General features: G+C 37.8%; 1 protein-coding gene across 1 annotated transcript in view; it reads right to left on the bottom strand.

Annotated features, from left to right (window-relative positions):
* Positions 1–1,218: 1,218 nt before the first annotated feature.
* The window catches only part of LOC125260275 (EMILIN-3), a 30,027-nt gene continuing 15,836 nt past the window's right edge, over positions 1,219–15,409 (bottom strand). The window contains 5 exon segments of the mRNA XM_048178559.1: positions 1,219–3,793; positions 7,851–8,132; positions 8,134–8,384; positions 9,081–9,358; positions 10,303–10,425. Of these exon segments, the coding sequence (XP_048034516.1) occupies positions 2,492–3,793; positions 7,851–8,132; positions 8,134–8,384; positions 9,081–9,358; positions 10,303–10,425 (2,236 nt within the window). The 3' untranslated portion in view covers positions 1,219–2,491.

The raw sequence follows: 15,409 nt of genomic DNA, 5'->3' as shown, positions 1-15,409 counted from the left end.
CTGGGACCCTGATTTCCAAAAGGAAATGCAAAATTTACTTTCATCAGAGAACACAACTTTGGACCACTCAGCAGCACTCCAGTCCTTTTTGTCTTTAGCCCAGGCGAGACGCTTCTGACGCTTCTGACGCTGTCTGTTGTTCAAGTGTGGCTTGACACAATGAATGCGACAGCTGACACCCATGTCTTGCATACTCCAGCTGCAGTCCACTCTTTGTGAATCTCCCCCACATTTTTGAATGGGTTTTGTTTCACTATCCTCTCCAGGGTGCGGTTATCCCTATTGCTTGTACACTTTTTTCTACCACATCTTTTAGTTCCCTTCGCCTCTCTATTAACGTACTTGGACACAGAGCTCTGTGAACAGCCATCCTCTTTTGCAATGACCTTTTGAGTCTTGCCCTCCTTGTGCAAGGTGTCAATGGTCGTCTTTTGGACAACTGTCAAGTCAGCAGTCTTCCCCATGATTGTGTAGCCTACAGCAGTGGTTCTCAAACCTGTCCTGGGGACCTCCCACCACTGCACATTTTGCATGTCACCCTCATCTAACACACCTGATTCAAGTCATCAACTAATTAGTAGAGACTGCAAGAGTTGAATTGGGTGTGTTAGATGAGGGAGACATACAAAATGTGCAGTGGTGGGGGGTCCCCAGGACAGGTTTGAGAACCACTGGCCTACAGAACTAGACTGAGAGACCATTTAAAGGCCTTTGCAGGTGTTTTGAGTTAATTAGCTGATTAGAGTGTGGCACCAGGTGTCTTCAATATTGAACCTTTTCACAATATTCTAATTTTCTGAGATATTGAATTTGGTCATTTATAATCATCAAAATTAAAAGAAATAAACATTTGAAATATATCAGTCTGTGTAATGAATGAATATAATATACAAGTTTCACTTTTTGAATGGAATTAGTGAAATAAATCAACTTTTTGATGATATTCTAATTATATGACCAGCACCTGTATATATAAATATATATATATCAAGCATAACATTATAACCACCTTCCTAATATTGTGTTAGTCCCCCTTTTGTGTGTGATCTGAATAAAATGAAAACTTTTAATGTCAAAAAAGTCCTCTTATTTGTTATTTATCCTGAGATATTTGCCAAAATTAAGCAAAAATGCACACACTTCTCAAACAAATATTTACACACCAAACTCTCGCACACTTGTCCTCCTGTTTGATCTGCTGCTGCTGTAGTGTGGCCTTGTTATAATATTGGGTGGTTTTACAGAGCAACTCAGGGATGGTCTGTATCTGAGGCCAAAACACTACACACAATGCACTCTTCAAATAGAAAAAGTGTGCGTTTGTCTACATTCATGTTATCAGTCTTCTTCACAATGCACAATACACAATACACAGAGTAGTGATGAATATTAAAACCTGAAGATAAACATATTATCACAGGGTTATCATGAAATATAGAAAAAAAAAAAAAATTACAGTCAAACAGATCCTTTTGTTTGTATTAGCATATGATATAATGCTCACCCAGTATATAAGAAAATGGTTGGAATACGGATCCATATATGAATATAGAAATAAGAGATCTTTTATTTATTTGTGTATCGCATAACATTTGATCATTAATATGATAAACATAAAATATTTCTCTGGAATATATACTTCAGTATAATGACTGTTGAACAGTATTGATCACTTTCTATACATGCAAATAATTTAACCTACATGACTGTGCTAGTCTCGCACATCACTTCTGTGTTCTCAGATAATAATTTAATAATTTAAATAACAATTTTTCGTTATTTGGTAATTAACCATGTATTCAGCAGATTAATGTCCATTCAGGTTGTCATTAATGTCAAACTGGGTTTATTTTGTAAAAATGACCAGCTGAAAGTTCATTATCCCTTTATGGCCTCAGTTTCATTTGTTTGTTTGAGTTCTTGATGACACTGGGTGGTCATTACTGGAACATACACAAATGATGCATCAGAATCAGAATAATCAGAATTTAAAGGAAATAGTTGACAATCTTTTTTCTTCAGTTCACACATCTCACTTTTATTTATGAAAAATTATAATCTCTTAGAAAACATTTCAATAATGCGAAATATATTTTTAAAACAAACTATTTCACACACATCAGACTTTTATAAAAATGTGTAGCTTCGTAGTGTTATAATACAGTAATTGAAACAGTAATTAAATCAGGAGATGACTTGGATGCTGAGATGAGAAGGTAGCGAACAGTACTTGCCATTAGAAACCCGTAGCAGCTTAGTAGTGTCATAACATTCGCTTTCCTGTGTTTTGCATGTTTGTTACTTCATTTAACAAATCGTCAAATATGTTTAATAATGCAGTCACACTTTCTTCATATAAGTTAACAAAACTCAGTTAAATCGGTATAAAGGCTTAAAACAAATAATAGGAGACAAAATGCCCTGTTGAGGGAACAAAAATATTGCAAGTTTGTACAGCCTCAGGCCTTGTGGTTTCTCTGTATAGGAAGAATTACTGACCGTCACCCCGCAGTCTTGCGGGGTCCGTTTTGCTCATGCAGTCTTTAAGACCGTCCTTCAGTTGGACCAGCTGCTCAGAATGGCTTTCTAGCGTCCCGTTGACCTGTTCCAGGAAGCTGTCCGAATGTCTTTCCAGCTCACTGCGGATTCTCTCAAGGTCATCGGCCAACTCTCCTAGGCTGCCACACTGTCCTTCAACCTGGGTGATTCGACTTTCCACCCCTATCACTTCCTGTTGCATTCCCAGCGTTGTAGTGCGACAACCCTGTAGTTCCCCGGCCAACCTCCGCCGCAAGCCCTGGAGTTCCGCCTTCAACTGGATCAGCCTCCGCTCACCGGCCCCAAGCATGGATGCCTGCCGCTCCACCAGATCCGAGATGCCCTGCACCTGAGAGACCAGCCGGCTTTCCCGTTCCTGCCAGGTGGAATTCACCTGACCGACTTCTCGAGCAAACAGGCTGACCGAATCACGTAGCCCCTTCAAGGTACGATTGACAGAGTTGACATTGATCTTGAGGAGTGTGATTTCCCCTTGAATGGAGCCCTCTGTGTCCTCCTGGGATAGCTGTGTAAGGAGACCCTGTAAGGTGTTGTTGAAATGATCCAGTTTGCTGGAATGCACGTCCAGGCGGTCCATCATCTTCTTTTCTGTTTCCTTACAGTCTTCTACCTCCGTCTGGATGAGGGCCGTCTCCGGGCTGGAGGCAGGGGAGCAAGCAGAGGTGCAGAGGAGCTCAAGGACAGACATCTGCTTCTGCATCCCATCGAGGTCAGCCTCCACCCTCCTCCGGACACTGTCGATCTCCGTCTCCAGTGCCGGCACAACTTGCCCCTCTAGCAGAGCCGGTGCCGTGGCGTTGCTCAACTCCTCAACTGCTACGAACAGACGTCGCTCTAATGTCTTCAGCTTATCGTCTAACAAAGTCTTGAACCCATCCAGGGAGTTGAACCCAGGCTCCAGCCCATCCTGGTGGCCATGTTCAGAGGCATTAATCCTGCCCTCCATGTAAACCAGCCGGTTCTCCAGTAGGGTCTCGATGTGGAGTGTCTGGTCAGTCATGTCCACTTGTAGCTGCCTCTGGGACTCGGTCAGGCCCGTAACTGAGTCCTCCAACTGGAACATCCTCTGGGTCAGGCTGTTTATGTCGCCGCAGCAGCTCTCGGTCACAGTCAGACCCTGGATCTGTGCCTGCAGCTCACCCAGCTCTTTCCTCAAGCCCGTCTCACGGCCATCCAGGGATAGTTGAATCTGTTCCTGACCTGTTAGGTGCTCTTTATGACACTGCTGCTGAACCTAAGGACAGGATACAGAAAAACTTAGATTAGATGAATCAACTTTGTATCATAGCTGATGTTGGTCTGCCTCAAAAACTTTTATTATTTTCAGTTTAATCCTAATGCTAAATAAGTTCTTTATACTCTTTATATATCTTCATATACTCTTTATATCTTTATACTCTTATTTTATACTCTTACTTTTTATACGCTTTATACTCTTACAGTTCTAAAAATCGTTCTAAATATAAAAAATAGCAGAGTCCACACTACAACTATAACAATAACGATATAAAGGAACGATATCGTTGGGATCACTTTCAGAATGATTTTTTTTTTTCGAGCTGTTTAATGATAAAACACTGACAGCCAATCAGTATCCATTTGAATTTAAGGGCTCACACATTTAAAATGGCAGATGACATTGCAGAAAAGTTCATTGCTGAGGTCCAGAAAAATCCACCACTGTTTGACAAGTCAAACCCCCTTTTCAAGGATACTTTAAAGAAAATGGATGTGGAAAACAATTGGTCATACCCTCAAAATAAATGGTGAGAAGTATTAACAGAGATGAGATCATTATGCCAGGCTAGCATGACATAAAATTAACTTAGGTAAAAAGACTAGGTGTTGTTTTTATTCCACTATATTGTTAGATTAGACCAGTACTTCTCAAAGTCCGGACTCCGGTCCGGATCCGGACCCGGAGGGAATTCAATCCGGACCCGCCTCCATTTCGTATTTCAACAGCAGTACGTTAATTGTGTGTAAGGGATTAAAAGTCTGTATGTCCTACTTTGATAAACGCATGTCAAAATCATTTGTTTAGTGTTTTATGTCTTTTTGGAGATGGTCCGAAATTAAAGCGAAAGCGAGATATTTAAAGTTTTCCTCTGTGATTCAGTTGCCATGACATCCAGTGAGTGTATACTTTTGACATAATTGGGCGCGGGGCGCGAGTCGCGCGACGCGACACTTCACCGCAGTAAGCGTTTGAATTGGGTGTGGAGCAGTGGTTCTCAACCTGCGGCCCGCATACAATTTATTTTTGTTTTAAAATTTAAATTAAAGTGAATTAAATTAAATATAAATGAGCTATAATGCTTTATTTGTCATATAAAATAATTTTGGTGAGCATTTATTATTTTCAGACATCAGGCAATGTACGCTAATGACGCAATCACTCAGTTAACGAAACAAACACAAGTGCTGCTGGAATGAGCCCAACTCGGCCGCGCGCTCGCGGATCCGATGCTGCACGTGGGATTGCGAGTCTACGATTGCGACATGACAGAATGCTTGATATCGTCAGAGATTGTAATTACAATGCGCTCAGTGTTGTTTGTAAAAAGGAGCTGAGTAACATTTGCTTATTAAGGAGTTTATGTGATTGTTTGGTGACTATTGCGATGCTGTTGATAGAGTCATAAAGTCATACAGAATTAAATAGCAACTTAAAGTGATTGTATACAGTTTGTGTCTTCATTGAGCATTATGATTATTATTGTAAAGCTAATGTCAGTAAGTTCGTTTTTATTTATTATTTATTGTGTGCAACATCTAGGTATTATAATAGTATTATCTGCTAATACCATAACATTAAATCTGATTGGTTAGCATTGGTGACGTCATATGTAAATTATATGCGGCCCGTGAGACTTGCACTTGGACCATTGTGCGGCCCACTGGGAAAAAAGTTTGAGAACCACTGGATTAGACTGATTACACTAGCTAGATTCACTCGAAACATAGCATGCTGAGGACATCTGCTGGTTAAAGTCGTGTATAAGTAAGTGAGTGAGTGAGTGAGTGAATGGGTGTCCCATACTCGCAATTTGTGCTCTGCATTTCACCCATCCAAGTGCGCACACACAACAGTAAGCAGGCACGTGCACACATAGACAAAAAAGGGGCTTGAGCACCTGCCCTTTTTCTTCCTCGAGAGAAAGTGCCCTTTTTTCTAGGGTGCTTTTTTTTTTTTTTTTTTTTTTTTTTAATAAATTAATATATAAATTAGCTGTCAAACAAATATATTTACTGAATAAAACAAATAAAAAAATACTATATCAGGTCGGCTTTGTCGAGTTCAGATGCCCTCACTCCGCGATCGGGCCATTCATGCCCGCACGCACGCTCGCGCGCCCCGCCCCACCTAACCTCGAGTTTGCTGCTGGCTGAAAACTTGTGACAACTATTCCCGCGAAAATGCAACTGCTGTCTGGCGATGAGAAGCGAAAAAGAAAAAAAGCCCTAGATGGATGTATCCCGTGCATTTCTTTCATGTAGGCTAGCCTATGTTCACAAACCTGAAAGTTTTGGCTATTTAAGGGTTATTTATACATGTAACGCTGCATTAATAGTTTGACCACCATTAACGCATCTGCCTGATTTGATACTAATTTATGTTATATTATAATTTCAATTATTTTACTGTGCTATGCATTGCGTTTTGAACCATGGTGAAGATATCTGTAGGGCTGTCAATACCAGAAGAGGAGCATTCCATGGACGCACATCCATGAACCGAATTATTAGACATTTTTCTAAGGATGCATGGTTTATTAAATCTATTTAAAAATCATAACACAGCATTAGCTACATAATGCTATTCTTAAATCTACGCTTACACATGATAATACATCAATAAAAGTTTAAACCCTTGCTCTGTCTTTGCATATTTGATGTCCACATATTCTTATTGAAGAAATTACAGTGGCTGTAGCATTTCTATCACAAAGAAGTGGCCGAATATTATTATTTAACTAATAATATATGTTTAATCATGGTTGGCTTTGATCGTGGATTTGATCGTGCTGTGCTGTCTAACAACAAAAACCAGTACGCTTTTGGCGCCCTCTGCAGACATTTGTTATAATATATAATGCATTAAGCATTAACAGTTCAGGAAAACAAATTATTGATGTGTTTAAATATGCAGATTAGCTTGTTTTGGTTAATTTAGAATAAATCTACAGATGCAAACAAGGCTAGTAGGCTTAAAACAAACACCATCTAAATGTGTAGGGTTAGGGTTAGGGTTGAGTTTTCTTTCCATTAGAGTAAAAGACATGGCAGCAAAAATGGACCACAAATATTAAAATTGTCCACTTCATGAAAGAAGTATTTCAATAACACCAAAAAAAATAAAAAATAAAAAAAATAAAAATTAAATGATTTATTGATTAAACAAATTATTAGTGAAACTATGTCCCTCTCCTATGTGCAGTCATTTATTCTAAATATATAGCTTGAAAATAGTTGTTGTTGACATCTCTTGTGATAAACCTAGTGAATACAAAAGAAGACCATGGTCTCTATATGTGAACTAATTATTTTGTAGAAATCTGTGGAGTATAAAACAATTGCATGAGTGTAAGAGAAGTCAGAGTTGTCTTAATATATTTAAGGGTTTATTGTTTTTTTAAATAAATAATTATGAGAAGTGCCCTTTTTTCCATTTGAGGCCCTGTCCCCCAAAATGTCTGTGCACGTCCCTGACAGTAAGTTTTGAACTCACCCACCCCCAGAGCAGTGGGCAGCCATTTTTGCTGCGGTGCCCGGGGAAGGATTGAGGGTTAGGTGCCTTGCTCAAGGCACCTCAGTTGTGGGTAATGACAGTGATTAATGAATCCTAGTCTGTACTCATATATTAATACCAAAGACTACAGTGCAAGTATTTCAAAATTGCTGCATGAGTCATACTGAGAAAGTGTGAGTTTGAATATTGATTTGTTTGCTAATCTTCCAAGAATGTCTAGTTGTGTAATTAACATTCATGACCAGTCTTCACCAAAGATAATGAATGTGAGGTAGTTAATGTGCAGCTCATATTAAAACAGATCTTGCAGGATTGATATATGTTAATATACTCATGTTTGATCATCCAGTATCGCTAAAGTTAATAATTCTTCATTTCAATGCCTGCTTGCAATGCTGCACTGTGACATATTCATGTATGAAAAATTAGTCGCAAAAATTAAATTAGTCACAATTTCTGGTTCATGCCGACTGGAATTAGAACCAACAAAACAAATGTCATTATGCTTAACGGTCTTTGTGAAAAGTGAACCACTCACCTGACCGATTCTCTCATCACAGTGAGTCTCCAGACCCGTCAGTCTCCTCTCAAAGCCATCGAGGACATCTGCCCTCACTCCGGCCAATCTGGAGTCCAGAAGTTCCTCTAGATGTCGCTGATCACCAGGGACTGGTCTCCCTGTGGCAGTGTCTATCAGTCTCTTTAGCTGGCCATCATGTCCCATCACCATTCCACGGATCTCGTCCAGCATGTCACTTTTGACCTTCAGCTCATCTTTAACCTCCATCACTCTTCCCACCAACTCTCCAAAACCAGGGACGGTTCTCATCGCCATCTAAGCCATTTGGCGTGCCCTCTGGGATCAGCCCGAAGCCCACAGAGGTATCCAACAGCCGGGGGGCACCACTGAGCAATGTGGTCAGCATCTTCTTGGTGTCCTCACGAAGAGAGATGCGCAGACGTTCCTCCATGCCAATCACCATGCCGTTCAAGGTGTCCAGATCTTGAGAGAGTTTACGAAGGTTTTCTTCAATGCGGTCCAAACGTTCACCAGAGACTCCCGCCTTTGGACCTTGGAAGAAGTGGGAAAAAGATAACTTTTAAACCTTTGCAAACTACATTTACGAAATTAGAAAAGCAGGGTTTCTGGGGGTTTGTGAAGGAACTTCAAGGGGTTTGTGAGTTGATGAAAATCTAATAACGAATTATATCCAATGTAAAATTAACACAAATAAATAGAGCTCCATGATAATCGTGATATAGTTTAGTGTGATTGTCAAATCAAAGTTATTACTGTAATTAATTAAACAACAGCCAGTGTCAATTGTAATGTGGACTGAAATAGTATCACAACTAAAAATAATTCAGTCAAGCTAAAAAAGTCAAAATAAAATTTTTATCAAACGAGGGGAAAAAAAAGATTAAAATTTGTATCTATTTACTTGCTTATATGTAACCATTAACCGATATCAGAGAACCATGAACATACAGAAGTGTTGTCAAATTATTTAAATATAAACTTCAAAGCACAGGGGGTAATTCAAGTAAATATTTTACAACTTAGGGATTCAGCTGACAAAAAGTTTGGGAACCCCTTGCATAGATGTTTGGCTTTAAAACAGTAATGTACCATTGTAAACATTATTACTTTAATTGTAATGATCTATTTATTACATTTATCCTTTACCCAACTGTTAATATTAATTGCAGTGTTCATGTAACATTAATAACCAAACTGCTAATGGTGAGATATGTAATTTGCATTTACCATAACTTGTTTTTGGAGTTTCTGGTGGTATGAATCCACTAGGGATGGGTTTGTTGTCAGGGTGACCTCCAGGAAAGGGGATCCTGGGATGACCCCTGGGGTAACCCTTCACCCCAGGCCGAGGGAAAGAGCCCTTGAAGGGTGGCATCATGGCATCTGGGTCAGAGGTCGGCCCATCAAAGCAGTTCTCTCCAGAGTAACCAGGGCAACAACGCCACTCCAATTCAGTGATGGTTTTGTAACCGATTTTGTACTGCGGTTTATAGAGTGTCCGATACCTGCAGGGAAAAACACGCTGAATGTCACAAACAGAATGAACTTCACACTTCACCATCCATTTGCCCTGTGTACATCAGAATTAAATCTAGGGAGATTAGCTTCAGGGTTTTTATTCACTGACATTCAGGTAAGACCGTAATGATGCAGCCTATTATACTCTGAAAAATAATAATAATACTTTTTTCTAATTTGTTACAGCTGAATGTATTACTTTTTTTTTTTTTTTGTCAAATTATATTTATGGTTTGGTTCAAACATTTATTCAAACAAATATTAAATAAATAATATAAAATAAATAAATAAAACTTTAAAAGACCATAATGTTTATTGTGATGTCTTTTTTAAAATAGGCATCATATTTTCTGTTATAACAAAAGCAAGAAAGAACGTGTGACAGAAATATAATTTCTGCAGTCAGTGAGCTAGTATGTGTACTACACATCAACACTATTTAAAAATACTATTTTTTTCTCTTAACTTTTTCTGTTGTTTCTGTCATTTGCTTTTAGACAAACTGAAAAAAAAAACAGGTTTCAACTTGAAAAGCATGATTTTCAATTAGACCAATGTAGAAAAGCACTTTCACTTTTTTCAGTGTACTCCATCAGTTTATCAGTTTATCTCACATGTTTACACACAGAAGCCAAATCATATAATATGCTTCTGCTGCTCTTTGAATGTGGAACTGAACAGCTTTACTGGACTTTGAACTGGACTTTGAACAGTATTCTAAGTGGCCACTAGAGGGCAACTCAAGGACACGATAAAATTTGCTTGACGTCTTCAAACACCACCAAAACATACAACATTCAAATAAACATATTTGAGACCATCTTTCTATTGCTAGTTTGAAAAATAAAAAGCCATTTGGAACTATATTTTGTTGTAACACTAAAATCCCTCTACATTCTATTCCATTCAAGATTCTTAGTGCATGACTTACATGAGCACAGGACATTTCTGTCCCCATATGCACTTGGTAGTGTACTCTGGTTTGACATATGTGGCCACTCCATCTTGCATTACACAGGTGACATTCTTCTGGACAACGTAAGCACAGAAGTTCCTGTTGTGAGGAAAGAGTTTCATGATGGAAATGATCATTTATTTGTAAACATTTTTACAATCACTTTTTCACTGGGCAAAGTGACATCAGCTAAAAAAAACAAAACAAAAAAACAATAAAGTTAAACATCCACCAGAGAATCTTTCAGGATTGTAAACAGAAAATGCTGCAGAATGATTCATTAAAGCATGAAATAATATACAGTTCCACAGTCCATGCTGAACCTTGCATCAGTGTTAAACTAAAAACACCCATTCACATTCGTTCAAACTTTTTCATCGGAAGTGCAGCTAACTGCCTAGTGTCCACAGCAACAAGAAACAACAAAGAGATACTGGCTATGTAATAACAGCAATGGAACAGATTATGCAGCCACAGTATGCTGCATGTCATCATGAATCATTTTTTTAATACAATTTCATGTAAGATGTCCTAATTTTTAGCAGTTTGATTAAATAATGATTAAAGAAAGATATAAAAACGATATTGCTAATGGCTCATTTATCACACAGGAAATGGAAGGTCAAGTTGTTGTTGTTTTTTTGTAATGTGGGACACAGTATTCCATTCAGTGTGTTTCTCAGTGTTGGGGATAATCCATTACTAAGTAATGAGAGTTACTTAATCAGATTACTTTTTCAAGTAACTAAAGTAACGCATGACTTTTAAATTTACAACAAGACATCTGAGTTACTTTTTCAAATAAGTAATGCAAGTTAATTTGTTGTCACATTTTTTGACTGGCACTTCTCCCTGAAATCGGGAGTGAGTGCAAAGGTGTTGCGTGCGCAGTGTAAACAAACATGATGGTTATTGTAGATCTAGACTAAATGTGAGCATGCATTTACTTATGCATCACTTGCACATAAATAGATTCAGTATTCCTCAAAATGAAAAAAAAAAAAAAAAAAAAAAAAACAAGAAATGAAATGAAATGAAAACTCAGAATATTATGCAAACCTGCAATAATTAAATATGTTCAATTTAATCTCACTTTATTAATCAGTGTCTTTGCTGCTGACCTTCAATAATCCAATTCAACCATACGAATAAGCAAAAATTATTTCAAACATCACATTGTGTTTTTTTATTGCTGAAGAGTGTTGAATCTTCTTCAGCGAACCTTCTCCTGCGATCCAGAATGGCAGCACATCTGAAAGGTTTGTTTGAATTTGCATTTCCTTAAGCCTGAGGCTTATTAATTTCACTTTTGGTGTGAAAGGGCCTTTACATTTGCCAAAAATAGAACTTTGTTGTTGTTGTTGTTAAAAAAAAAGCAAGCCCAGCCCAGGTATAAGTAACCAAAGAGTAACATTACATTCCATAAAAAGTAACTAAGGCAATTAGTTACTTTTTTAGGAAGTAGCACAATGTTGTAATGCAATTACTTTTTAAAGTAACTTTCCCTAACACTGATGCTTCTCAATACATAAACATAAAAAATGCACACTTGTGGAAAGTGTAAATACTGCATATACTGCAAAAATAGTAACAGACTGACCAAGTCAATAATTTGTCAATATTTGGCCATTCTGAGATTTATACTGTATATCATTAAATTTCATCAAATATGTATTCCATAATATGTATATTATATTCCATACGTCTGATTTTATAGTGCCTGGCATTTACTTTGTTCTCAGCTTGCTAAAACATAGTATGAATAGTATAGAAATATGCTATTCTGTCAAACCCAAAGTCATGTTTACTAGCTCTATTAGGAACCACATTATACAGTGATTACACAGCTCAACAGCTGTTGAAATCTGATTTATGGCTGTCTAATGCTATCACAGCTATGAAACAAACAGTTTTGTTGAAGTGATACATACAAAACACACAAAGAAACCCATATTTGGCCATAAATTTGCAAAATACAGCCCACATGTACATGTGTCTTAACACAGAGTGCTCATAGAAAGAAGAGCAGTCATGCATTGCTGTACTAGAGGTTGGCATTTTCCAGTGAGCCTGGAGCAAAACTCTAAGTCCTGCTGTTCTGCTTGAGAGATCTGGACTGTTATAGAGCTTCAATCATTCACAGTGTGTAAGAGAGTTCAGGTGTAGAGAAATTCCTGACATTAATGAATCTAATTACAAGTGTGGCCAGTGAACTAACTAACAGGAGAAGTCTGGTGTGTCTTCATTTTTCTGTCTTAAAGCAGCTTGGAGATTCTTAAAAATAGTATGTGTGTGTGTGTGTGTGCGTGCGTGTGTGTGTGTGTGTGTGTGTGTGTGCATGCGTGCGTGTGCGTGTGTGTGTGTGTGTGTGTATAGGTGTGTGTGTGTGTAATGAACAAAATGTCCAAAAGGCAATATCCAAAATCCTTGTCCTTGTGGAGACATTTTTTGGCCCCCATGAGGAAAACAGTAAATCATACTTAGTGATTGTTGTGTTGTGTGATTAATAGTGTGACTTGTGTCTTTAATTTAGGCAGCATTAAATAGATCTGTGCAAACACTGCAAATGAAGGGAATGCAAATAACTACATGCAGAATTCTCAAGATTTTCTGACTGTGTGTAACGAAAAACAGACTTCAGCATTCAGCATTTGTTTGTCAGGTGAGCGCACACTTGGATGAAAAAGGACAACCTCTGTAGTCAAGCAAAATGAGTCCAGGTGTTCAAATGTTCCACATGTATACACATAGCCCAGTTCAACCATAGCTGCATGAGTTGATTTCATCAATATGAAATTATGTCCACAGGAAGACCAAGAGAGACATGACACAGATACAGTATGCGTGTTAGACATGTTGTTTGAAGTTGCAAGCATTGCTTAAGTTCTGTCAACAATTTCAAAAAACAAAAAAAAACCTAATGTTTAACAATAAAAAGGTCCTTTACTAGTATTTCATGCATTTGCATTTGCTCATATGGAACAAAGTATCTTGTGATGCTGCTCAAATTACAGTACTGTGACTTGTGAAAGGACAAATTAACACATTGTCAGACATGTAAAGTGATCTAAGAGCCTCCTGTGATGTGTTAAACAGGGCCTATGATCTGTGTGTTGCATATGAAAGACGAATATTAGCTCTGCAGGCTGATCTCCCAAACCACAAAGACCACACAGCATGTGGAAAACGTGTGTTCATCTGTCAGAGGAATGGTGAAAGAGGCTATGGGAGAGATCTTTCAGCTGGTGTGTCTTCTGTGTGTACTGGATTCATCTCATGGTATAAAATGCAGCGAAGAATTGATAACAATGTGAGGGGTGCTAGTACATACACCTGAGGTACACCACATGAAGAAAGAGGTGCAAAACTTGTCTCAGCCTCAAGCAGACGACATTTACTGATCATCTGATGCAAACAGCAAAGAAAGCTGGACAGAACATCAGATTGGGCAAATACAATACAATTTCCGGGAGTCTAAAAGTTGAAGGTTTTTATCAGACTAATCATTGTTTTTTTATGAGGTTTGTGGTTTTAGATCATTTAAAGATATTCAGAGTTTTATTTGAACCACTTAGTAGCTAGTAAATTGAATATTCATAAGCAAAACTATCAAGGCATCACTACTTACTACTTTTGGAAATCTATAAACGTTTCTGCAATTTTTTTTTTTTTTTTTTTTTTTTTTTTTAATTTTCTGAATAATTATTTACAGAATCATTCACAGAACTAACTAATTAACTAAATAAACAAAACAAATGGTGCTTGGCAACTGCACATGTCAGTCACTTTGTCTCTTCCTGTCTAAGTGGGAAGTTCTTGGCCAGACTTTACAGACCAGACTTTATGCAGCTGGCTACATGTGACTAGTGCAAAAAAAAAGCAGAGCCACACAAATTGTTTTAGACCATCATCTAGCTCAAGATTTAGCTGTGGATTTTCATAATCTAAATATAAATGGCCAGCATTGTTTAAAATGACCCCTAGTCACCCTTGAGTAATGCACAGGCATGTCAAAAGCTTTTAATGGCACTTAAAGCTTACAGTTGTGAGATGGAGTTGTGCCAGAATTTTCCTCTCGTTCTCCATATAAATATCTCCCTCCATTTTTTCATTGTTCTCTCTATCTCATCCACTCTCTCACTCACACTAATGGAAGCAATCTTTCATCGGTCGTTGGGTTCAGTCATTGGTCATGCTTTAAAGAGTCACTCTGAAAGGGATGGGGCTACTGACAGTATAAATATGGAGATACGGTGCATGGAAGCTTTTTAGGATCCATTAACTCTTTCTTTAGAAAGAGGAGCTGCTACACACTATTGAACAATGGGATACATTTAGTATGGATATACTGTATCCATCCTCCAGAATAGCTTTAGTTCAGAGAAGTGCATAAAAATGGACCTTCACTCCAACTAATTTGGCCTGCTCTCATGCACAGCATTCAAAGATACATGCAGAAATAGATGTCAAACTGATCTGAGTTATTTTCAGCTTAATCACTACGGACCGCGTCTGTGGTAAAGTGTCAATTATCATGCATAAATGAACAGAAAATATATTCAATTATGTTCATTTATTTATGATGCACAATGGAAGCCTAGCAAGCAAAAATTCCAGAGCTTTTAAAAGTAGGCATACCTTTGTCTATGGCACTTATAATAATTCTTTCCTAAAGCTGTTTATAACTGTAAATTTGAAATTTGTTGAAATTGTCATTTTGAAATAGGGCTGCTTTCCTGGATGGTGAAACTTCTGGTTATCTGCCATGCTGGTGATGCTGTCAACACCATTCTGCTGCCAATAAGGATCTTCACATATTGCAAATACAAACCCGATTCCAAAAAAATTGGGACACTGTACAAATTGTGAATAAAAACAGAATGCAATGATGTGGAAGTTTCAAATTTCAATATTTTATTCAGAATACAACATAGATGACATATCAAATGTTTAAACTGAGAAAATGTATCATTTTAAGGGAAAAATAAGTTGATTTTAAATTTCATGGCATCAACACATATCTCAAAAAAGTTGGGACAAGGCCATATTTACCACTGTGTGGCATCCCCTCTTCTTTTATAAC

Source organism: Megalobrama amblycephala, linkage group LG24 (assembly GCF_018812025.1).
Source record: "Megalobrama amblycephala isolate DHTTF-2021 linkage group LG24, ASM1881202v1, whole genome shotgun sequence".
Lineage (NCBI taxonomy): Eukaryota > Metazoa > Chordata > Actinopteri > Cypriniformes > Xenocyprididae > Megalobrama > Megalobrama amblycephala.
This window is presented reverse-complemented; position numbering and strand designations above follow the sequence as displayed.